Here is a 25903-nt window from a genome sequence, read left to right as displayed (position 1 = left end):
CCTCAAAATCACCAAAGAGAAGCCGGAGAGGCCGAAGCAGAAGGGAAGACGAGGAGAGGGGCAGCGGGGCACCCACCCGAGAGCCACCGACGCCCGCGACGATTCGCCAGCCCACCTTCGCACCCCAGGGACACCGCGCCTCCGATCGCCCAGGCCGCGCACCCCGGACCGCATGGATTGGGGCAGCTACTTACAACCGTCGCCGGAGCCCCAGCACCGCCGAGATCTTCATTCCAGGGAAGCAGCAGCTGGACGACCCCTTCCAGAGGACACCTGGACCCCCAAGGCCGAGGCCGAGGCCTACCCGACCAGCAGAGGCCTCTACAGCGGAGCCGCGACGAACAGGTCCTTCCTTGGCGATGGCAGAGCTGAAATGGACTTCGCGCATGCGCTCTTCCGCCTAGAGGAAGAAAAAAGAAAAAAATTACAAAGCGGGACTTTTAAACTGCCGGCAAGCGTTCCCATGCCCTACTGCTGCTATAGGAACATAAGGAACCATGGACAGCAGCCAGCAGTAAGTAATTTTACTACTAGTGCTGGGAACTTACCTGTTGACTTTCCCAAGTTGAGGATGGATGGGGGTAATATCCTAGAGTGGTCACAGCAGCTCCAGGTGGTGTTTCTGAAAGAAAACATGTCTCATTTTATTAATGACCCCCCAGAGAGACCATGGACTTTAGAGCTGGATTGCATGCACCATAAGGCATTCTACCTTTTAATTGCCAGTATTTCCCCCACAATTTACCACTGTATTGGCCATAACCTCACAGTATCCGAAATCATAGGGAAAATGTTTGGATTGTTTTATAGTGAGAGCGTGTCCACCACCACGCAAATTTCCAAGGACTTCTTTTCCGCCAGACTTAAGCCAGGGACCCCCATGAGTGAGCACCTAGTGTCCTTAAGTGGTACCAGAGCAGAGCTACACCTTAGGGGAGAAGTTATTTCCGACCAAATCATGAAGAGTGTGATAATCAACTCTTTAGATCACTCATGGAATAACTTCCTGACTCACCTAGACACCGTTAGCCTAGGGATGCTGTCTGTGGAGAGGCTATCCAACAGGCTCATCGCAGAAGATAATTTGAGGAGGAGCCGCCCCGGCCCTCCCAGAGAACACAAGAGTGAGAGGAGAGTAGTTTTCCAAGAGAAACAACACAACACCCCCGAGTGCTACATCTGCGGGTCGAGGGGACACATCAAAAGGGACTGCCCCAAGAACTATAGGGAGAGAGGCAGGCCAGAGCATGGACACAGACAAACAGAAAGGCACACATCCGGAGAAAAGTATAGGAGTAGAGACTCACCCATCCCCAGGGATAGGAAGGGAAACAGGGACAGTTCACGCGACAGCAGGACAGGGTCCCTATATGGAATAGGGGAGCACACACACACCACACACCAAGACAAAGACACCAGCTCTTGGCTCCTGGACTCGGGAGCCTCCAACCACACCACATACAATCAGAAACTACTCTCATCATTCAAGAGAGAGGATTTTTCCATCAAAGTTGCAGACCAGAACCAGGTTAGAGTAACAGGCAAAGGGACAATTACATTACCAGGCGTAGGGAAAATAGAGGGGGTACTACTAGTCCCGGAGATACCCCACAACATCCTGGCCGCAGTAAAGCTTAGCAGAGAGTCAGGGGTTGAGATGATATTCACAAAAGGCAACGTGAAGGTTAGCAAGGAAGGGAAAGATATAGGGAGAGTAACCATTAACCAAGGATTGCCCTACATAGCTTTCTATGAGAATCACGCCCACAGCATAAACACCAGTTCAGAGAACGCAGAAGACACTGACCAAGGCAGGACTGAGGGTGAACAGGTAGGCGGGAGAGAGGTAGATAAAGATGGTAACATGACACCAGAAACACAACACAACAAACACACCCAAAGAAGACCCTCAATAGGCAAACCAATGCATGACAACTGTGCCCACCTTTTGCATCGCAAGCTTGGACACGCCAGTTTTCCCGTGATACAGAAAATGGCCAATTGTACCGAGGGTGCCATAATAAAAAACTGTGAAAACTACCTCGAGTGCTCGGTGTGCAAATGTTCAAAACTGAAAGTAAAACCCAGACCCAAGAAGTCGTTACGCGCCGCCAACCAAATATTCGATTTAGTACACATGGACCTGGTAGGACCCCTAAGGCCATCCATAAACTATAAAAAAAGGTACTTCCTCACCATAGTGGATGACCATAGTCGATATGGCTTCGTCTACACCTTAAGAAAAAAGGATGAGGCCTTCCAAAAATTCAAGGAGTTTTATAAAAGAGTAGAAACCCAAAACAACAAACAGATCAAACAGATCATGACCGACAGAGGGTCTGAGTTTCTATCTAAGGACTTCTCACATTGGCTCAGGTCCAAAGGCGTGATTCACTTTACGTCGTCCCCGTTTTCCGCCTTTCAAAACGGGGTCGCAGAACGACGGAACTCCACGCTGCAAACGATGGTCAGGTGCGCCCTAGAGGACGCGGGCATTGGCCAGCACTTCTGGTCTGAGGCCCTGGTCTACTCCAACTATACATTAAATAGAACATGGTCCAGTGTGATAGACAAAACGCCCTACGAGGTCATGTATAACAAGAAGCCACAGATAGCACACCTACATGTGTTCGGTGTAACGGCTGATGTACACATACCCAAGCAGTTGCGCAAGAAAGGGGATAAGGTATCCAGAAGGCTCAGGTTTATGGGATACGAGCCAGGGACCAAGGGCTTCAGGTTTGTGGACAATAATAATAGGTTTGTGATCTCTAGAACAGCGGCATTCCATGAGCAAGCCAACTGGTCCAGATTACACCTAAATGAGGTACCCACCGAACGAGAGGATAGTCCAACCGAACAAACCCAAAACAAAAACGAGACAGTGAGTAGACAGGAAGGGAGCAGGCCCAAGCCCGACCTCCAAGGCATCAAGGTTGAGGGATGGAAAGAGAATCATCCCAAGATAAGTGTCGAATCACTGACACAAAGAGAAGCCAGATATCTGCATGACACCAAGCAGGCAGCAACCAGGCCGGTCAGATCGACCAGAAACCAGCTGCCAAAAAGGTTAAATGATTACGTGATGCACGTGCACGCAAACCACGTTACGCCAAACTCATACGAAGAGGTGCTGAGACTACCCCAGGGGGAGAGGGCAAAGTGGGAGCTAGCCATGGCCAAGGAACTGGACAGCCTGAGGAAGCTGGAAGTATACACCCCCACCAAAGTCCCAGAGGGCAAGAACACAATAGGCACCCGATGGATATTCAAAGTCAAGAACTTAGAGGGGGGCCAAAGCCTATACAAGGCAAGATTAGTTGCCCAGGGGTTTGCTCAAAGGTTTCCGGAGGACTACACAGACACCTATTCGCCCACCGTAAAAAACAGAGAGCGTCAAAAGCGCCCTGGTCATCGCATCCTTGCTAGGGCTGGAAGTACACCAGTTCGATGTGCAGACCGCTTACCTGCACGCCAACCTAGACAAAGAGATATACATCAGAGCCCCCCACAGCAAAGAAACCAACAGAGGGGACACCTGGTTACTTCATAAGAGCCTGTATGGACTAAAACAATCAGGCAAACGATGGTACGAATGCCTGGTAGAGGCCCTGAAGTCTATGGGATTCACGGCGACCATAGCTGACAACTGTTTCTTCACCAGGAAAGAGGGGGACTCGCCAGAATACATCCTAGTTTACGTGGATGACATTCTGTACATCAGCAAACACGAAGCCAACCGCAACACCTTCGCCAGCAGGCTGAGCGAGCATTTCACCCTAAAGTACCTTGGGAGGATTAACCGATACCTGGGAGTACAAGTCAACCAGACGCCAAAGGGTTTCCAACTGTCGCAGAAAGAGAAGATAGAAGAGTTGCTCCATAAATGCAACATGGCAGACGCCAAGGGATGTGATTCACCCATGCAGGCAGACTTCCTAAAAAACATGCATGATGAATCACCCGAATTTGGAGACAACACGCTGTACAGGTCAATCATAGGCTCCCTCCTGTATATCGCTAACTGGACCAGACCGGACATCGCTCTATCCGTTAATTTACTATCCAGGCACGTGAGCAAACCCACCACATACCACTGGGACGCAGTGAAAAGGGTGCTAAGATACCTGAAACAGAGTGTCAATGCATGCCTAACCCTAGAGCCTGAAAAATCCGAAGAACCCATCCTCTCATGCTACGCTGATGCTGACTGGGCCGGAGACGCCAAGGGGCGCAAAAGCACATCTGGGTACATATTCTACCTAAATAACTGCCCGGTGCATTGGTACTCAGGCAAACAAATCCTGGTGGCAACCTCAACTACTGAAGCTGAATACATATGCCTCTCCAAAGCCGCCAACAACCTCATCTGGTTCGACGACCTACTTGCCAGCGTGTGGAGAGAGCCAGCTTACCCAATAAATATCTACGAAGACAACAAAGCCGCCATAGAGATATCTATGTCCGACGCTGTAGGGCAAAGGTCAAGGCACATAGACATAAAGTATAAGCACGTTAGACAGCTCTCCAGAATTGGTTTCATAAAGGCCATACACTGCGATACAGAAGAACAGACCGCAGACATACTCACAAAACCCTTACAGGGCAAGCAACACTCACACTTAGTTTCCAAGCTCAACATTCACCCCAGAGTACCAACTAGTCAGTCAGGCCTACAGACACGGGTCAGGCATTTAGAGGGGGATTTGTCAGGTATAAATGCTCTGCCCGTGCCAGGGATCAGCTATAGCGCAGCAGTGCAGGGGTTAACCCAGACTCCCACCTGGTCAGCTCCTCCCATAGACTCCTCCTTACCTGAATCCCCGCCCACAGGTATAAAAGGTGGGCACACTCCTCCTAGCCCCAGTTCCTGATACATTCAAGTGATGATGTGATGAACCTGCAAATAAAAGAGATATATTTTACCAGATGACTCAAGTCTCTTTATTGGGCCTGATCCACCATTCCTTGTAACATGGAAACATGGAGACTGCTTGGAAAGATGGTTTAATGGTGGACAGGAATCACATGGCTTGAGCTCCTGAGTAGAAAAAAGAAGAGCAAAATGCTGGGAGTGCCTTGGTTTTATGCCCTCTGTTGTGCCCCACCTCTGAGCTTCTTGTTCCTGTAAAAGAAATGTATCCTGATTGGTTGTCAAACTCCCAGGTGGTCTAGGGGTCTCAGCTAACTTTGTAGGTTGTCTCTCAAGCTTGCTTGAGTCTTGCTATGGGGTGAGTTTCTGTTGCTAGATGGGTCCTATTGTGTTGCAGGTGATGGTCCATTGACAAAGGTGGGGGGAGTCAAGAAGCTGCTTTGTCTTTAAAATACGTTTCTCCATTTCTCATCCAGGGAAATATAATATTCTGCCTTTTTAAATATTTCCTAAAATATTTCATTCTTCTAGGAGAGGGGTGGGTGCTAACTTCCTACACAATTAAAGTAAGACAGTAAATAAAAAATGGATCAAAGAATTTTATCTGCCAGAAGAACGCTAAATTTGATCTGACTTTTTTGTTTTGCCAACGGCTGGGGACCCAGGCTAGCAGATCAGAAGCTGGTTTGGATGGGGTGGAGGTCACACAGGCAACTGTGGAACTGTCATGGTAAATGTCTAACTATTGCATCCCCCTGATCACCCGGATCTGCAAGGGTTAACTGACCACATATCCCATAACCCCTGTAACCACTCCTTACCTCTTTGCCCCTCCTCCTGGGTATAAAAGATCCAACCACGTGGTCCACACATTATTCCAGATGTATACCTGAAAGAGAAAGGTACAAGGTCAGTGACCTCCAGTACCATCAAATCTATAATAAAGCTACAGAAAAGAATCGGAGTCTGTCTTTGAGTTATTGGGCTAGATCCAGCTTTTTAACAGGAACAAACAGATCTTTCTCCCAGGTTACAATTATATTGCAATTTCCTTCTCTGGTTCCGTTTTTGGCTGGCTGTTTGCTTCCTGATGGGTTTTTTGCCTGTTTATTAATTGGATTCATGGCCCACTTTTCTCTCCATCAGACAATAACAGAATAACAAGAGTTAGAAGGGACCTTGGAGGTCTTCTAGTCCAGGCATCAGCAACCTGCAGCTCTGGAGCCACATGTGGCTCTTTCACCCCTCTGCTGCAGCTCCCTGTCACTTAAAATATGCGTCACAACCGCCAGTGTGCGACACCCACCAGTATGCAATTTATTGGGCTTTTCAACCCCCGGTAGGCCAACCATGGATAAATCCAAGAAAAGAAAAGTTTCAGAAGAAAACAGAACGTTTCATTCAACTACATATGCTAGTTTTGTGGCCGCTCAAGAAATAGTCAGACACGGGAAGGGTTTTGTGGTTCCCGGTGTTTTCTTTTCTGTGGGAAACGGGTCCAAATGGCTCTTTGAGTGTTTAAGGTTGCAGACCCCTGGAATAGTCCAACCCCTTGCTCAAGCTGCCCAATGTCTTCTTGAAGACCTCCAATCTTCTGGAGGTAAGTTCTCACTGTCAGAAAATTTCTCCCTAGTTCTAGGCTGGATCTCTTCCTAATGTTCTTCCATCTGTAACTTCTTGTCCTGCCCTCAGGTGCTTTGGGGAACAACAGGTTAACCCCCTCAAGAAGTCAAGGCCACTTGCTGATTGTTGTTTGGGGGGCTGCATATTTTTTTGCTTCCCTGCTATGAAATGGTGCTGGCTTCTCCAAGAGGGAGCTGAGGTTCGCCCTACCAAGAAAGGCAGAGGCCTCTCCCCTTTTCCCAGAGAACTGTCACTTGCTGCTCCGATGCCTTTGACTCCTTCACCCCTCTCGGGCTCTCCAGCTGGGTTCCCACAGCAGGCTGAACTTGGCTGCTAAAATAGCCTGTGTAAAATAAGGTTAAAGCTAATCTTAGTAGGTTGTCTGTTTTGGAGGATTGGATTGAGCGTTTTGTAACCCTTTTCCGGCTATCCTTATCACAAAGAAGGCAGCAGAGACCATAGAGCAAGGGTCTCCAACCTTGGCAACTTTAAAACTTTAAGACTTTAAGACACAGCAAAGCTGGCTGAGGAATTCTGGGAGTTGAAGTCCACAAGCAGGGTGGATAAAAATCAATGATTTTTTTTTTAAAAATCAAAAAAATCAGATTTTTTTTTATTTAAATCGGATTTTTTTGACTTTTATCAAATTTATTTTAATAAAAAACTTTTGGGGTAAAAATCTATCGTAAGATAGTTTTCTATTTAAGATACATAAATCATTTAGTTTATTCAGCATGAAATGGAGCTTAGTTATGTAGCAGGAGGCTGTATATTCTGCAACACTGGGACTATCAGTGAGTCAACAATGGGTCAAAGGAGTAGCAGAGATGACAGTTGCTCTTTAAAAATTATGATTTAAATCGAGTTGATTTAAATCAAGCCTTTTTACTAGTGATTTAAATCATGATTTAAATTGTGATTTAGATCAACTCGATTTAAATCAAATCCACCCTGTCCACAAGTCATAAAGTTGCCATGGTTGGAGACCCCTGGTATAGAGGGCAGGGGGCTGTCTGTTTGTCCTATTGAAAATGGAGGCTGTTCCAGCTTGGCACCACTCTTGGGCACTCTCCCAGCATTCACATGCAACCACTTACAATCCAGAGCTGGTGTGTTGTAAGTGACACCAAACTCTTTTAACTATCTGTAGTTGCAGGGACTAGTTCCCCCACCTACTCACCGGCCCCAAGGAGTTTCTATATTTAGAGGAGCATGCATTTCAGAGGTGGGTTCCAGCAGGTTCTGACCAGTTCTGGAGAACCGGTAGCGGAAATTTTGAGTAGCTCAGGGAACCGGTAGTAAAAATTCTGACTGGCCCCGCCCCCATCTATTCTCTGCCTCCCAAGTCCCAGCTGATCGGGAGGAAATGGGGATTTTGCAGTATCCTTCCCCTGCCAAACCCACCAAGCCACGCCCACAGAACCGGTAGTAAAAAATTCCCAAACCCACCACTGGTGCATTCCTGCTGGCCTTGCTTTGAGATCAGGAGGCTGACTCCCTGCCACATTCCTGGCAACCCCCAAAATCCAGAAAGCAGTTTGCAGACTGGATTTGGGTGTCCGCTCTGCTTGCAAAGGCTGCAAGCCGAATCAAGGCTGGTGCTTCCGGGTCTGCTGTACCAGACTTGATGAGGAACAGCCTTTTCTGTTCCTTTGCTAATGACCTCAGCTATAAAACTAGTCTTGTTCCCAGCGGCAGCTGAACTACATTTGCTTTCTTTTTAAATAAAAATTTAATTAAAAGTTTTATAAAGAGCATCAAAGCTAACCAAGTAATAAGGAGTAAAAGAGGGAGGGAGGGAGAAAGGAAGGAAGGAAGGAAGGGGGCTGGGAAGGAAGGAAGGAAGGAAGGAAGGAAGGAAGGAAGGAAGGAAGGAAGGAAGGAAAGATAGAAGAGAGAAAGGGAGGGAAGGATGGATGGACGGACGGAAGGAAGGAAAAAAGGAAGGGAGGGAGGGAGGGAAGGTGGAAGGAAGGAAGGAAGGAAGGAAGGAAGGAAGGAAGGAAGGAAGGAAGGAAGGGGGCTGGGAAGGAAGGAGGCTAGGAAAGGAGGGAGGGAGGGAGGGTGGAAGGAAGGAAGGAAGGAAGGAAAGATAGAGAGAAAGAGAGGGAAGGAAGGAAAAAAGGAAGGAAGGAAGGCTAGGTAGCTCAGTGGCTAAGACACTGAGCTTGGCGATCAGCAGTTCGACTGTTCAAATCCCTAGTATAGGTCTCCTGCAGTAGCAGGGGATTGGACTAGATGACCTCCAGGGTCCCTTCCAACTCTGTTACTATCTTCAAGGAAGGAAGGAAGGAAGGCAAAAGTACGGAAAGCAAAAGTAAAAAAGAATTAGAAGCAGCTTCCTATTTCCTTTGCAGCAAATATGAGCACAATTACAAAGTTCTCTTATGAAAAACAGCTCACATTTTTCTATTACCCATTTTTTAAACCATCAAAACCACAATTCACCACTGCATTTTTTCCCCCCTGTTTCATGCAAAAAGGTCTACAAGGGGTTTCCAGTCAACCATAAGTGGGGATAATGTCTTTTCGATCAAGGAAGTCAATTTAGCTGTCGCTGCAAATTCCATCATCCTCGCCAACCCATCCTTCTGTTGTCTATCTTCGATCCATGTTTTCATTATGCATTTGCTATTTCGGTGTCAAGTCACAACCTCTCAAATCCATCTGCAGAGGGAGAGGGAGGCCTGGGATTAAGATTGGGCAACTTCCCGTGAAAGATCTCTAGAAGGTCTAGAACCGTGATGGCAAACCTATGGATCGTGTGCCACAGGTGGCACATGGAGCCATATCGGTGGGCACATGAGCTCTGGCATGCATGCGCGCACTGGCCAGCTGATTTTCAGGTCTTGTGGGCCCATCAGTAGGGAAACAGGCTGTTTCCGGCCTCCAGAGGGCCTCTGGGGGGTGGGGAAGGCTGTTTTTGCCCTCCCCAGGCTTCTAGAGAGGCTCTGGAGCCTGGGGAGAACAAAAAATGGGCCTACCGGGCTGTGCCATCAAGTCCCAAATGCTGGGGGAGTGCGGGGGGGGTGTCATGCGTGCATGTGTGGGGGGGCGGGGCACATATAATTATGGGTGTGGGCATGTGCACATGCTTCCCCCGCCTTTGGCACTCGATGGCAAAAAGGTTAGCCATCACTGGTCTAGAACCTGGAATTAAGGAGAAGCAGAACAATTCATCAGTGGAACGACTTGCCTTCAGAAGTTGTGGGTTCTCCATCACTGGAGGTCTTTAAGAAGAGACTGGACAGCCACTTGTCTGGAATGGCATAGGCCAGAATCTCCTGCTTGAGTAGGGGGTTGGATAAGAAGACCTCCAAGGTCCCTTCCAACTCTGCTATTCTGTTAAGAGGGGCCCCAGGTTGGCTGTGAAGGGAACCCCTCCTCTATTTGTCAGGCAGGAGACTGACTGCTGCTAAGAGGAAGGGAGCAGGCAAGAGAAGGAGCTTCTACTAGAAAGAGAGAGGAATTGTGGGTGGGGGGTGGGCAGGGGGAGCTGGTGGGAGGGGGAGCGGAGTTATAAAGAGAAGCAGGAGCTCCAGGGGGAGTTTGAGGGGGAGACTTTACATCAGGGGTGAAATCCAGCAGGTTCTGACAGGTTCTGGAGAACCGGTAGCAGAAATTTTGAGCAGTTCGGAGAACTGGCAAATACCACCTCTGGCTGGCCCCAGAATGGGGTGGGAATGGAGATTTTGCAATATCCTTTCCCCAGGAGTGGGGAAGGAATGGGGATTTTGCAGTATCCTTCCCCTGCCATGCCCACCAAGCCACGCCCACAGAACCGGTAGTAAAAAAAATTGGATTTCACCACTGCTTTACATATGTCACATCTGAGATGTATCTGAAAAAGGGAGGTGCTTTGGTGACGTGATCCTTGGCTGCCATCTTGACTTTTTTGACTAACCCATTGCATGCACATCCCTTCACCTTTGAGAAGGTTGCTGGGCTGGCTGGCGAGTCCTTGCAGGGCGAGTTGGGCCATTCACCCTCCCTCCTGCACTGTCACTGCCCAGGGTGCCCTGAAGTCCTCACGGCAAATCGGCGGAGTGATCGTGCTCACCGTTGTAGAGACGGAAACATTTTTAAAAAATTTTATCTCTGTGTGCTTTCATTTCAGATCCCCCTTCTGTGCCAAGCTGCACATTATGCAGCCGAGGATTAAAAACTAATAAAGCAATCGTATAATGCTGACAAGAAAGAGCCATTCCAGAAATCAAAAACCCAGCTAGACTAAAACAGAAGCAGGCTTTTTTTTTTAAAAAAAAGTTATCAGGTGTTTTAATTAGACAGAGGAAAGGACGCCAAAAAAGAAAGAAAAAAAAAGTCTGCAGGTGGAATGAGATTAACAGGGCTGGGAGGGGCTCAGGCCTTTCTAAAGTGGATTGATTCTCCTGCAGAAATTCTGCCCAGCCAAAATTAGATGCTTCGGTACCTGTACCCCGAGAACGTGGATTTTGGCGATCATGAGGATATATCCGAAGAACCAAATCTTCCTTTCTTATGTATAGCACAGGGTGAAGTATTGTATATGTTGTTTGTTTGTAATGTTAATTTAATAATATAATAAAAAATTAAAAAAGAAAAGAAAAGAAAAGAAATTCTGCCCAGCCTCCTGCTGAGGATAGAGGAGACACCTTGGAGGTACCTAGTCCAGCTTTGCAATTCAGAGCTTGGTTATTAAAGAGGATTAGAATCAGAATAGAGCTGGAAGGGACCTTGGAGGTCTTCTAGTCCAACCCCCTGCTCAAGCAGGAGACCCTATGCCTGTGATGGCGAACCTATGGCATGCGTGCCACAGGCTGCATGCAATACCCTCTCTGTGGGCACGTGAGCCGTCGCCCCAGTTTAGCTTCGCCATGTGTGTGCGCGCGTGTGCCACCCGCCAGCCAGCTGGTCGTTGGGTCTCTGCCGTGCATGCACGGGGCATGTGCAGGGGGGCATGTGCACATGTGGGGCCACGTGTGGAGTGGCACGTGCACGCATTGCATTTTGGGTGTTTGGGTACACACATGTGCATTTGCACATACACCTGCACACTGTGGGCACTCGGTCCAGAAAAGGTTAGCCATCACTGCCCTATGCCATTCCACACAAGTGGCTATCCAGTCTCTTCTTAAAAAGCTCCAGTGATGGAGCACCCATGATTTCTGGAGGCCAGCTGTTCCACTGGTTAATTGTTCTCACTGTCAGGAAGTTTCTCCTCAATTCCAGGTTGCTTCTCTCTTTGGTTAGTTTCCATCCGTTGCTTCTTGTCCTGCCCTCAGGTGCTTTGGAGAATAATTTGACCCCCTTTTCTTTGTGGCAGCCCCTCAAAGACTGGAAGACTGCTACCATGTTGCCCCAGTTCTTCTTTTCTCTAAACTGGCCAAATCCAATTCCGTTCTTCATACGTTTTAGTCTCCATCCCTCTAATCATCCTAGTTGCTCTTTTCTACACTTTTTTCCAAGTCTCAACATCTTATGTTATCGTGGTGATCAAAAATGGATGCAGTATTCCAGGTGCGGTCTTCCGAAGACGAGATCAGCTTGAGGGCGCGGGGAATCCAGGGAAGGGAAGGGAAGGGAAGGATGGTCTTGGTGACTTTTGCTCCTGTCGTGACAGGTTCTCCGCCTTGCATCACGCTGCCCTCAACGGCAACACGGAGCTCATCGTGCTGCTCCTGGAAGCCCAGGCTGCGGTGGATATCAAGGACAACAAAGGCAAGTATGGAGGCTCTCTCTCTCTCTCTCTCTCTCTCTCTCTCTCTCTCTCTCTCTCTGTCCGAGGGGGCAAGTCAGGGGAGAGTCCTGGGTAGAGACAGGGTGTGTGAAAGGAGGCAGAGGTTGGGTCCTGCGTCCAGAGCACCAACCAAGTTTGTAGTTCTCTCCCAGAAAGGAGGAGATGGCCTTCAGGCAGGACATCTAGACAGGGCCAGGTAAAAGTCATCTCCTTCTTTTGGGAAGCGATTTACAAGAGCATTGAAAAGAACTCTATGGGTAGATGCCCCACTGTTCATTGGAGCCAAAATCAAATACAGAAAATGTGAGGTTTAATCACCTGATTTTGTAACTGGCAACGGCTCAGAAAAACTGCCGTTGCCTCTTCTCAGATGGATCCGTTCCTCTCTTGGCTTTGTGGGACGGCTGTTCTGTTGAATGGCAGAAGGGCCTACTGTCTGTCTCCATTGCTGAATCTCTGCCTCTTCTGCAGGGATGCGCCCTTTACACTACGCTGCCTGGCAAGGAAAGAAGGAGCCCATGAAGCTGGTGCTGAAGGCCGGCTCCTCGGTCAACATCGCGTCGGACGAGGGACAGATCCCTTTGCACTTGGCGGCTCAGCACGGACACTACGATGTGGTAAGAGGTGGCGTGAAGCCATCTCCATCAGAGGAGCACCGTGAAGTGTACATGTGTGGACTTCTGGGAATTAAGTTCACACGTCTTCAAGGTGCCAAGGTTGAGAAAAGCTGCATTGACAGAACCTTGCAAGTTTGAAATTGCGGTTCTCCCCACAACCATCGCCTTTACAGCTCAAGAAACTAAGGAGGGTCCTTTCCGAGCCCCTTGCTCTTCCCACTAGGCAACTGTGGGCTATGCAGTCTCTTATCTAATTGTTCCTTCAGCAGTGCCTCTTTGCCCAGGTTCTGACAGCCATTCACACATACCATTACAGTCATCCTGTCCCAGAGGCACGTGGGGGTATGGACAGAGGTGTCTCTAGCAGTAGTTGTCCTAAAGGTGCTTTTTTCAAGAGGCCCCTGGACTTTCTGGTTTTTCTTTGAAGACGTTTCGCTTCTCATCCAAGAAGCTTCTTCTTTGGAGTTGAAGAAGCTTCTTGGATGAGAAGCGAAACGTCTTCAAAGAAAAACCAGAAAGTCCAGGGCCTCTTGAAAAAAGCACTTTTGGGACGACTGTGACCTGGATGACTGAGAATCTCCTCAGTCATTGGCTCCAAAAACACCCCAGCCATTACCCATTTTAATGTGGGTAATGCACATTAAAAGGAGATGGGGCTTTGATTGACAAGTTCAATGGCGTTTTGCTCCTTGGCGTGGCTGCTCTTTAGAGGAAGAGGCGATTGGGGGTGGAGGAAGGGGTGGTTCATGTTGAGCTAATGGGTGCATTTGGCAGGTTGGGTCTGTGCCAATGGGGGTCTCTGGCCTTCCCACATGCTCTCTCTCCATCCCCCAGTCAGAAATGCTCCTCCAGCACCAGTCCAACCCCTGCATACTGGACAACAGTGGGAAGACTCCTCTGGACCTGGCCTGCGAGTTTGGCCGCGTTGGGGTAAGTCCGATTCTTGGGGAGGGACGATTGTGAAAGGGGGCCAGCCACAAACCAAGTTAAGGACCCTCATCTCCTCTGCAAAAGATGCTGGTGGGTGGGAGCTAGTGCGGCCATCAGGACTCTACTCCCCACCCCACCCCCACCCCCCGAGAGTCCAGTACTCTTCACTAGAACTGTCCCCACTTTCTTTGGCCTTTCCCTTGAGATTTGGGGGTGAGAGGTCATATGTCCCTTTGATGTCCCCCCTGTGAGCCACTTGCTTAACAACCGGGTGGATCTTTGCCACAAGACCAGGGTTTGGAGCAAAGGGGATTATGCCGTTTTATGAGAATAAATTTGGTGATTTCTTTGAGGGTTCCTTATATTGGATGGGAAGCAGGGGAGGGATTTGGCTGCTTTGGGGAGCTTTGGCTGAGTTCTGGGGGGATGGAGAGAAGACTCGGGAGGAAATTCTTGGGCACCTCCTCTGTTTCTTGGCCTGCCAGGTGGTGCAGCTGCTTCTGAACAGCAACATGTGTGCAGCCCTGTTGGAGCCCAAGCCGGGGGACATCACTGACCCAAACGGGACCAGCCCGCTGCACCTGGCCGCCAAGAATGGGCACATTGATGTTATCAGGTGAGTTGGGGGGGGGGTTGCAGGCCTGAAGAGGCTGGGCAAAGCGAGGGTGAGGATTATGACAACACACAACCTGGGTAGGTCTCTTTTCCTGTGAAGGTCACAGTGTGGGGTGGTAATGATGGAGAGGCTGCACCATCCAGAGGCAGTGAGGGTGGCCCAGAGGGGAACATCTGCGCACAGGGACCTGTGGGAGAGGTTAAAATAAAAAAGCAAGATGGCAGCCTTGGCTGGGTCAAAGCCCCATCGCTCTTGGCCTCCATCCAGGCCTGTAAACAGTGGTGGGATGTTCAGTCACGTGATGGTGGCCACCGTCTGGATGATCAAAGGCCTGGAGACTAAAACATACGATGAACGGTTGCAGGAACTGGGCATGGTTAGTCTAGGGAAGAGGGGAGTCATGAGAGCATCTTCCTATATTTGAGGAGCTGCCACAGAGAGGAAGAGGGTCAAGCTATTTTCCAAAGCACCTGAAGGCCAGACAAGGAATAATGGATGGAAACTGGACAAGAAGAAATTCAACCTGGAAATAAGGAGGAAATTTCTGACAATGAGAACAATCAACCCATGGAACAGAAGTTGCCTTCAGAAATTGTGGGAGCTTCATCACTGGAGGCTTTCAAGAAGAGACAGGACTGCCATCTGTCAAAATGGTGCAGGGTCTCCTGCTTGGGTGGGGGTTTAGATTACCGTGTTTCCCCGAAAATAAGACCCTGTCTTATATTTTTTTGAACCCTGAAATAAGCGCTTGGCCTTATTGCCATGCGCTCAAAAGTCCGATTGGGCTTATTATCAGGGGGTGTCTTATTTTGGGGGGAAACAGGATAGATGACTTACAAGGTCCCTTCCAACTCTCTTAATCTGTTAAAGTATCTTACCTCCAAGGACCTCTTCCGACTCTTATTCTATTTTTCTCTCTTGCAGGCTTTTGCTCCAGGCCGGCATAGACATTAACCGTCAGACGAAGGCAGGAACCGCCTTGCACGAAGCAGCTCTGTGTGGCAAGACGGATGTGGTGCGCCTCCTCCTGGATGTAAGCCCCCACCCCCCATTTCCCAGGGAGGAAGAGTCCCATAGATTCTTCCCAATGGGCCTGCAGACCCCCCGGCAACTGTAGCGACTGGCATCCAGGGGCAACCCCCCAACTCGCCTCCTCACGCAGACCCCCCCCTTCTCTTCCACAGAGCGGGATCAATGCCCACATCCGGAATACCTACAGCCAGACCGCCCTGGACATTGTCCACCAGTTCACGGCCACGCAAGCCAGCAAGGAGATCAAGCAAATGCTGCGAGGTGAGGACAGGTGGGAGTCTCGGGGGATGGGGGGACAGCCAGAAAAACCTCTTCAGCTGAGGCTGAGCTGCACCTGGTGGTGCCCTTTCCTTCATAACTGGGAGAGGCTGTGCAAGAGTAGCTGACAACGTTGTTCTCTGTTTTTCTTGCTACTTCTTGCTGTCTTGCACTTCTGCTCAAGATTGTAAGGTTCCCCCCCACCCCTTCCAGTTTTCCTCCCAAGAACCTTTGTGTGATGAAAAGGAACTGGCTCAAAGCCAGCTCACTGGAACTTCCTTGTCCCAATCCAGCAGCCTTCCTGGGACACCTGTGTTACGTGCATCGCAGTGCCGACACCAGGAAAATGAGGCCATTTTGATCTTCCCACATTTATAAATCTAATGGTGGGAGGAAGCCCATGGCTCTGCCTCCATCTGCTGGCTCAGGTTAGGGAAGACACGCCCAGAGTGATGGTGATGATGGTGGAAGACCAGAGCCAGAGCGCCTGGCCTGAGCCCACCCAGGATGCTGACTCCTGCCTGGCAGCCTTGATCAGAGTGACAGGGACAGAGGAGGACAAAACCTCTGGAGCAGCTGGAGGAGTAGGCGGGTTTTTACATGCCTCCTGGGATTGTAGGAGCTCCATCACTGGAGGTTTTCAAGAATAGACTGGACAACTGGGATGATCTAAGAAAGGCTGCTGCCTTGGGCAGGGGGTTGGAGTAGCAGGCCTCCAAGGTCCCTTTCCACCCTAGGATAACAAGCCAGATTTTTTGGGGGGGCACAGTCTGAGGTTTTTGGAATATGTGGATGATGAGGATGTTGGGGAGTGTTACTTACGTATTGATTTCTTTATTAAATTTATTGGCTGCCCATCTTACCACAGGGTAACTCTGGAGAGAGAGAGAGAGAGAGAGGGAGGGAGGGTGGGAGGGAAAGAGATATGATTAGATAGATGATTGGATGGATGGACAGAGAGAGAGAGAGAGAGAGAGAGGAAGGGATGGATAGATAGATATAGATATAGATATAGATATAGATATAGATATAGATATAGATATAGATATAGATATAGATATAGATATAGATAGATGATTGGATGGATGGACAGAGAGAGAGAGAGAGAGAGGAAGGATGGATAGATAGATGATATAGATATAGATAGATGATTGGATGGATGGACAGAGAGAGAGAGAGGAAGGGAGGGATAGATAGATAGATATAATTAGATATAGATATATAGATATAGGTAAATGATTAGATAGATGATTAGATGGATGGATGGACAGAAAGAGAGAGAGAGAGAGAGAGAGAGAGAGGAAGGGATGGATAGATAGATATAGATATAGATATAGATATAGATAGATGATTGGATGGATGGAAGAGAGAGAGAGAGAGAGGAAGGGATGGATAGATAGATATAGATATAGATATAGATATAGATATAGATATAGATATAGATATAGATATAGATATATGATTGGATGGATGGATGGATGGATGGATGGATGGATGGACAGAAAGAGAGAGAGAGGAAGGGATGGATAGATAGATAGATATAGATATAGATATAGATATAGATATAGATATAGATATAGATATAGATATATGATTGGATGGATGGATGGATGGATGGACAGAAAGAGAGAGAGAGAGAGGAAGGGATGGATCGATAGATAGATATAGATATGATTGGATGGATGGATGCATGGATGGATGGACAGAAAGAGAGAGTGAGAGGAAGGGATGGATAGATAGATATAGATATAGATATATGATTGGATGGATGGATGGATGGATGGATGGACAGAAAGAGAGAGAGAGAGAGAGGGAGGGATGGATAGATAGATATAGATATATGATTGGATGGATGGATGGATGGATAGAAAGAGAGAGAGAGAAAGAGAGGGAGGGAGAGAGAGAAATAAAATAATCTAACCTGGAACAAGAATTCAGCCCCTGTGGGGTTCATCTGTGCCCCTCCTACGAGCATCTCTGGGCGATCTTTAGCAGCTTGCTGGGGAGGGCATAAAAGCTGCTGGCCTTCTGGGATGGAAGGCCTTCTCCAGAAGGGGCAACAAAAATTTGGGGCTCAGTTGTGGTCATAAATTGAGGACTTACCTGAATATGACCACTCTCAGCTGAGCCCAGTGCCTGTCGAAGTCCTGACCTGATGTCTTGAGACTGGAAACAAGCTCAGATTGAATCCTGTTTGAGATTGAGCTGTCTGGTCATCGGGGCAACCTTGTGACATCTGCCCAGGAGTTACTGTGGACATGGTGCCCCACCCCCAAGAGTGGGCTTGTGCCTAGAGGACCCTCTAGGGTTAAGGTTAGGGTGCTGGATGCTTGCTTAAGAAAAGGGCAAAAATCACCACTCAAAAACACTTAGATCAATTCCCTCTGGTGATGGCAACTCATGTCTTGGTTGGCATTCAGCTGCAGTGCACTGTGCCAGGGGCTGCCTTTGAAGGCGAAACAGAAGCTGCAGTTGGTACAGAACATGGCAGCTGGACTCTTTTTTTTTTTATTGAAAAGTTTTACAAAAAAGACAAAAAAATTCCCCCCCCCCTGTTCCCCCCACCCTTTCCCCCTTTGTCCCCCCTCCCCCCCCGACTTCCCAGAGCAAAATACAAGGTATTTCATTTAATCAAACATAAACTAGATTAATCTACTTATCCTCAAAGTACTGCCTCCCCCACTGAAACCTTAACTCCACTACAGATAACCAAATACTTCTAATACTAACAATCATTCATAAGCTATTTGATATTTTCTTGTCTGATACTTATTTTGAATATAATCAATCCATCTTCTCCATTCCAATACATATCTTTCTTGCGTGTGGTCCTTCAAGTACGCCGAGATTTTCGCCATTTCTGCTAGGTTTGTTACTTTCAATATCCACTCTTCAATAGTAGGCAAAGAGTCCTTCTTCCAGTATTGAGCTACCAGCAGCCTAGCTGCTGATATTAAATTCAAAATCAATTTAGTCTCTGAAACTGTACAGCCCGTTATTAACATGGCAGCTGGACTCTTGATGGCTCAACCTGTCAAGTGCTGCTTGGCTGCCCATGAGCTTCTGCGTTCAATTTCAAGGGCCCGTTTTTTCCTTTAGGGTAAAGCACCAGGATGAGTAGGCCATGCTTTGCCAACATCCAGCCTGCTCATCCTGCTTCCATCTTGGTTGGCATATATGGAAAGGTGTGAACCTGCTTTGATGTTCCTCTCGGGCACAAGTGAAGATGGCATGAATGACAGCAGGCCCAGAGGGCAAGGCTGGCAGTGGGAAGGGGTGCCCAGAGCACATCAGGGGCTGCCTGGCCTAGCCGATGGTACAGGTAGCAATAGCAATAAACCTCGGAAGGATGGAAGGCTGAGTCAACCTTGAGCCTGGTGAGATTCGAACTGCCAAATTGCAGGCAGCCGGCAATCAGCAGAAGTAGCCTGCAATACTGCATTCTAACCATCGTGGTAGTCTATCTTTTTGACCGTCTCTTTCTTTCTTCCTTCCTTCCTTCCTTCCTTCCTTCCTTCCTTCCTTCCTTCCTTCCTTCCTTCCTTCCTTCCTTCCTTCCTTCCTTCCTTCTTTCTTTCTTTCTTTCTTTCTTTCTTTCTTTCTTTCTTTCTTTCTTTCTTTCTTTCTTTCTTTCTTTCTTTCTTTCTTTCTTTCCCAGACGCTTCGGCTGCCCTGCAGGTCAGGGCCATGAAAGATTATTGCAACAACTATGACCTGACCAGCCTCAATGTGAAAGCCGGAGACATCATCACGGTGAGTCCCTGTGGGCGCGGAGTCCGAACGCTCCTGGGCCAAAGATGGCCTTGGACACGGTCCAGCCTTGCCCTCAACAGATACCCGGCTCTCGCTTGAAGGCTTCTGTTGGGGGGACCCCACAATATGGGACCCTGCCTATCTTGTCTTTCCCTACCCCGCGCCAAGGGGGACGTTCTCCCCATTGGCGGCCCTTTGCCTTGCCCTGAGGTGATGTGACTGCTTTTGGGGATGGTTTTGCCCCAAACTGACATTTACTTCATTTTTTGCCAAAATTGTGGCGTTCACTTAAAAACAGCCATGCTCCACGTAGCAACCACCACAAAAAGATTGTAAAATCATGTGACCGGCCCACCTTTTGACAATAAGGAGTTACAACTGTGTTGGGCAGGCTCTGTTATGGTCATAACTCGAGGACTACCAATAATAAGTATTAACCTTATGCCCTAGGACAGGGGTCTCCAATCTTGGCAACTTTAAGATTTGTGGGCTTCAACTCCCAGAATTCCTCAGCCAGCTATCTTAAAGTGGCCCAGGTTGAATAGCTGGCTGAGGAATTCTGGGAGTTGAAGTCCACAAGTCTTAAAGTTGCCAAGGCTGGGGACCCCTTCCCTAGGGCACATTCAGAGTAAAGAATGGCAATTGGGGGTGGCTCTGGGTTCAGGAGATGAGAGGCCACGTTTTTGCTGGCCGAGACATTTGTGGAGGCAAAACAATCAAGATGGCGGCTGCAACTGTCTGATTGAAGCTTGCTGTCACCATCTTGACTTTCTGATTCCCCCTTGCAGGGGACCGTGTCCTGGCCATTCCTTGCTCCCTTGGCCCTAAATGGATGCTTGCCACTGACCAGTCTTTGTCTCCTCTCTCCCCCCCTCCTCCGCCCTGCCCACAGGTCCTGGAGCAACATGCCGACGGACGGTGGAAAGGCTGCATTCACGACAACAGGACAGGCAACGACCGCGTGGGATACTTCCCGTCCACCCTGGTCGAAGCCATCAGTAAACGCACAGGCAAATATCACTCCTGAGGGGCTTCCCAGCCTTCTGGAGGGTGAAGGGGCACGCAGGCGGAGGGGTGCTTTTTCACTTGTTTCTCTCTTTCTGGCTGCCTGGGTTTGCTCTGCTTCGACTGGGGGTTTCCAGATAAGGATTTTATACATTGTAGAAGTTTAGGCTTGGTGGCAGCAGCCGGTCTTTCCTTACACCACTAAGCATCTATCTTTTCCCCCCTTCCATTTCCTGTCTCTTTGGTTTTTCACCACAAAAAAAGAGAGAGAATTGGGAGCAGAATTGCTGCACCCCCAGACTCCGGGTTGGCTAACATCTGGAAGCATTCAGTGGGTGCTCAGATACCGCATGCGTTTTATTTTACTCCCGTTAAAAGTAATCTCAAAGCAGAGAGTAAAAAATGTGACCAAGAAAGAAAGCCAGTGATATCCAATTCCAGCCAGTGCAATCCAGCAACGACTGAGCATCTCTTGAGGGCTGAAGAGCTCCATGGCCTGATGGGGCTTGAAGGGGGGCAGCTGGGAGCCATCTTGGTGTGTGAAACGGCAGCCAGCCGAGGCGGTCAGGAATGGCGGCAGTGGCTTCTAGAGCTTCAGGAGCAAAGGCCTCTTTCTTGAATGAGCACACACTGGAGATGTGCCCAGACAGCTTGGCCAGAGACAATAACAGAGTGGGAAGGGACCTTGGAGGTCTTCTAGTCCAACTCCCTCCCTGCTCAAGCAGAAAACCCTATGCTATTTCAGACAAATGGCTGTCCAATCTTTTCTTAAAAGCCTCCAGTGATGGAGAACTCACAACTTCTGGAGGTAAGCCAATCCACTGATTGATTGTTCTCACTGTCAGGAAGTTTCTCCTTAGTTCTAGGTTGGAAGGAATCTCCCCAACGCTATGCAGACCTAGAGCCAAAAGAGAGACTATCTGGAAGGGATGGTCAAACTCATTCCCCCCGTTCCAGCATACCCAGAAAGCACTCGGTTGGCAAGGACCCCAGTCTGCTTCGAAAGCAGCCGTACTTGTCAGATCTTTGAATTGAATTCAGGATTTTCCATGTGGAAACCTGGCCTGGTATCCTTGACTGTGGCTCCTTTCCACTTCGCAAAAAAAAGAGTTACAATCTTCTAGACTAGAGCATCATTTTTCGGCCTTGGTCATTTGAAGATGTATGGACTTCAGTGCCCAGAATTCCCCAGCCAATCTGGAGGATTCTGGGAGTTTGAAGTCCACACATCAAGTGGCCAAGGTTGAAAAAAAAATCTGCCTCTAGATTTACCAGATCTGAGTTGCCAAAATTCAGACATCCATAAGAGGGCAGTGAAGGCTTAGCATTTTGGAAGCTCTCTGGCACCCTCTTCTGGCTGCTTGCTGGAATCTGAAAGGTGCTTTTTAGAATAGAATAGAATAGAATTGTTTTATTGGTCAAGTGTGATTGGACACACAAGGAATTTGTCTTGGTGCATATGCTCTCAGTATACATAAAAGAAAAGAGACGTTCATCAAGAATCATAAGGTACAACACTTAGTGATAGTCATAGGGTACAAATAAGCAATCAGGAAACAATATCAATATGGATCCAGGCAACAAAGTTACAGTCATACAGTCATAAGTGGAAGGAGATGGGTGAGAGGAACAATGAGAAGATTAATAGTAGTGCAGATTTAGTAAATTGACAGTGTTGAGGGAATTATTTGTTTAGCAGAGTGATGGCGTTCGGGGAAAAAACTGTCCTTGTGTCTAGTTGTTCTGGTGTGCAGTGCTCTATAGCGTCGTTTTGAGGATAGGAGATGAAACAGTTTATGTCCAGGATGCGAGGGGTCTGTAAATATTTTCACAGCCCTCTTTTTGACTCGTGCAGTATACAGGTCCTCAATGGAAGGCGGGTTGGTAGCCATTGTTTTTTCTGCAGTTCTAATTATCCCTTGAAGTCTATGTCTGTCTTGTTGGGTTGCAGAGTCAAACCAGACAGTTATAGAGGTGCAGATGACAGACTCAATCATTCCTTTGTAGAACTGGATCAGCAGCTCCTTGGGCAGTTTGAGCTTCCTGAGTTGGCGCAGAAAAGACATTCTTTGTTGTGCTTTTTTCAAAAAAGCAACTGGACTGTTTTTTGGAGGAGGAGGAAGAAGGAGGAGGAGGAGGAGTTTTGTTTCTCTTCCAAAAAGCTTCATCAGTTGTGATGGTGGATAGGTACCATCTCCAAAAACCCTAGTTGGAGGTTTGCGAGGCAGGAAGATCTTTTGCACCAGATCAATTGCAAATGGGAAACTCAGTTTCTCAACCAAGAATCCCTGGAGGCTTGTAAGAAGAGATTGGACAGCTACTTGTCTAGAATGTCTAGGACAGGGGTCAGCAACCTGCAGCTCTGGAGCTGCATGTGGCTCTTTCATCCCTCTGCTGCCTGTCGCTCAAAATATGCATCACAACCGCCAATGTGCGACACCCGCCGGCACGTGATTTATTGAGCTTTTCAAACCCCCGGTAGACCAACCATGGATAAATCCAAGAAAAGAAAAGTTTCAGAAGAAAACAGAATGTTTAATTCAACTACATATGCTAGTTTTGTGGCCGCTCAAGAAATAGTCAGGCACAAGAAGGGTTTTGTGGCTCCTGGTGTTTTCTTTTCGGTGGGAAACAGGTCCAAATGGCTCTTTGAGTGTTGAAGGTTGCAGACCCCTGCTCTAGGATCTCCTGCTTGAGCAGGGAGTTGGACTAGAAGATCTCCAAAGTTCCTTCTAATGCTCTTATTCTGTAATCTGTAGCCTGTGGCCTCCCCCAGAATCTTACTCTGTGTAGCTGAAGGAAAAAGAATTAGCCGCTTGTAGCCACAGCCTTCAATTGGAGCTGGCTGATATTCATGTCCTATTTTCTCAAGGTTGGATGCCTTGTAATTAATTTTCTTACCTCTCCCCTCCTCCTGATTATTATTTTTTTCCCCCAATCTAATACTTTGCTTTATTGCAACTAGAGATTTGGTGCTGGAAAAAAAAGTAGATTATCCTATTTAAATTCTGTTAGAATCCTGTTACACATATAATTAATATTGTAAGCCCCAATCTTCTTTGAAGGCAGATTAAATCCTCAAGAGCGAGTAGGTGGGAGAGTGGAACGGAGGCCTTAAAACCAGGTAGAGGGTTAAGGAAACTCTGGGGGTTTCCTTAAACCTCACGAAGTGCATTCCACAAGGGAGGGTGACTCCGAGCACGTCCATCTTTGCTAGCAGGAATGCCCCTGCGGGGCTGCAGACATCATTTTTCTATCATGATAATCACCCAATAATCAATCGGCGAAGGCTTGGGAACGCTCAGAAGTTTTTGCGTCCCAGGTCTTACAATTTTGCAGCCATGCTGCAGGTACAATCGAGATTAGTATCCCTTTCAGTAGGGGAGAAATTGAAGGAGAGCGAGAGAAAGAGGTTTGCTAGTGAGGCCATGGCAAAAAAACCTCCTGAGATTTCAATGGGAGTGTGTGTTTGTGTGTGTGTGTTGGTCACTTGGTTGTGTGTGGCTCCTTCCTTCCACCTTGCGGGACCCCTGATAACCCCCTTCCTGGCTCTCCCTCCCAGCTTGGAACATCCACTTCATGTTGCCTCTTGTCTTTCTGTTGTCAGGTCCGTGGGATGCAGACCCTTCCCCAGGGCAGTATCAAGCCATCTCCCTCCCAGCTGGGGGGGCTGCCCTGCCCAACGGCCTCCCTCCTTCCTCCTCCTCCTCCTCCTCCTCTCCCCCCCTCCATCAGCTCCATTGCCTGCCTCCGCCTCCAATGCTTCCCCATCAGCCTCTTTTCAGTTCCTTCGGCTACCGCCGGCTTGCCCATGGCGGTGCGGAAAGGCCTTGCGCCAATCCAGGTAGACCCTCCATTGCTTGGTTCCTTTTTACGTTATGTTCTGTTATGCTTTGGCCATATTGGGGGAGGGGGTGTCCTTCCACTGATCCTTGACAAATATCTGTGCGGATTTTCATTTTGCCAGGGTTTCTTTTGGGGTGCTTCGCACATGCAGGCGTTTGTGGGTCAAGCATGTGTAGTTGGGCCGATGAAGATGAGGAGCAGGTTGATCCAGCAGCGGTGAGAGGACACCAGGTTCACTGAGGGCATCTCAGGGGTATTTTCACAAAATGGCTGCCATGGGAGGCAGGGCCATTCCCAACACCTGTAGATTAGAACAAGGGTCTCCAACCTTGGCAACTTTAAGACCTGTGGACTTCAACTCCCAGAGTTCCTCAGCCAACAAAGCTGGCTGAGGAACTCTGGAAGTTGAAGTCCACAAGTCTTAAAGTTGCTAAGGTTGGAGACCCCTGAATTAAGACCAACCATCTGCCACCACTTCTACACCAGAAAGGTCTCACCACCTCCTGCCGATCTTCTAGTTCAGGGTTCTCCAATGTTAGCTATTTTAAGACTGGTGGACTTAAACCCAGCATAGTTAGCTGGGGAATTCTGGGAATTGAAGTCCACAAGTCTTAAAGTTGCCAATTTTGGAGAACCCTGTTCTAGAGGCAGGGCAATGCTTCCGTCAACTACTCACCAAGGATTTCTTTTCCAAGAATGTCCTTGGGATCTTTAATGGGGTTGTCTTTGGGAATAAAGATCTCACTTGACAGTGGTTCTCAATGCTGGCAACCTCCAGAAGTATAGATTTCAACTCCCAGAATCCCTCAGTTTATGTGACTATTGCTGAGGATTCTGGGAGTTAGATCCACCCATCTGGAATTTTGCCCAGGCTGAGAGACATTGTGCTAGAGGTTTCTCAGAGCATTTGGGGGGGGGAATCCCCCTTTTAGACAAGCGGTGGAGGAGAGAACTGTCACGGCAGACAACACACCCTAAGGGTGCAGTCGCTCTCCTGAGTGAGCTCCTAAAATGCTGCCCTGCCTCACCTGTGTCTGCCTCAGGTTGGGGATTTTTCAAATGCCAGCAGTGTTTGTTGGCCTGTGTGGAGGATGAAGAAATGGGAAATGAGCAAAGAAGAGAGACGGATACAAGTCAACGCAGGCCAGCAGGTCCCAAGGACTCCCTTTTTCCTAATATAGATAAATATTTTGATAGATATTTTATATGCTGTTTTGTGACTTTTTATGCATTGGTGCTGTATTCTGTTATGTGTTAGCACACATACAGTCTCTCTCTCTCCCCCCCCCATCTCTCTCTTGTCTGTCTATATATCTATCATCATTATCTATCTATCTATCTATCTATCTATCTATCTATCTATCTATCTTTTTTTTTATTGAAAAAGTTTTACAAATACATTTTCTCCCCAATTCCCCCCCCACAACCCTCCCTAGCCCTCCCCTCCCCCCAGGACTTCCATAGAATATAATCCAAATCAAAATCACATTTTATAAAACTTGAACCCCTCCACTCCCTATATATTTTTCACATCTTCACAATTCAATTATTCTATCCCTATATAATACATTCAGTTGAAAGCTATCTGATATTTCCTAGTTTGATATTTATTCTGCACATAATCTATCCAC

At 48.1% G+C, this 25903-nt stretch overlaps 1 protein-coding gene across 1 annotated transcript in view; it reads left to right on the top strand.

Moving 5' to 3' along the window:
- Positions 1-25903, top strand: part of CASKIN1 (CASK interacting protein 1) — a 137569-nt gene that overhangs the window by 88360 nt on the left and 23306 nt on the right. Inside the window, exons 3-10 of the mRNA XM_070955320.1 lie at positions 12099-12196; positions 12687-12832; positions 13667-13762; positions 14248-14378; positions 15303-15411; positions 15563-15671; positions 19327-19421; positions 20314-20431. Of these exons, the coding sequence (XP_070811421.1) occupies positions 12099-12196; positions 12687-12832; positions 13667-13762; positions 14248-14378; positions 15303-15411; positions 15563-15671; positions 19327-19421; positions 20314-20431 (902 nt within the window). The remainder of the gene's footprint in view (positions 1-12098; positions 12197-12686; positions 12833-13666; positions 13763-14247; positions 14379-15302; positions 15412-15562; positions 15672-19326; positions 19422-20313; positions 20432-25903) is intronic.

The sequence above is a fragment of the Pituophis catenifer genome, unplaced genomic scaffold, assembly GCF_029215685.1.
Source record: "Pituophis catenifer annectens isolate HBS135680 unplaced genomic scaffold, rPitCat1.0.hap2 SCAF_16, whole genome shotgun sequence".
NCBI lineage: Eukaryota > Metazoa > Chordata > Lepidosauria > Squamata > Colubridae > Pituophis > Pituophis catenifer.
This window is presented reverse-complemented; position numbering and strand designations above follow the sequence as displayed.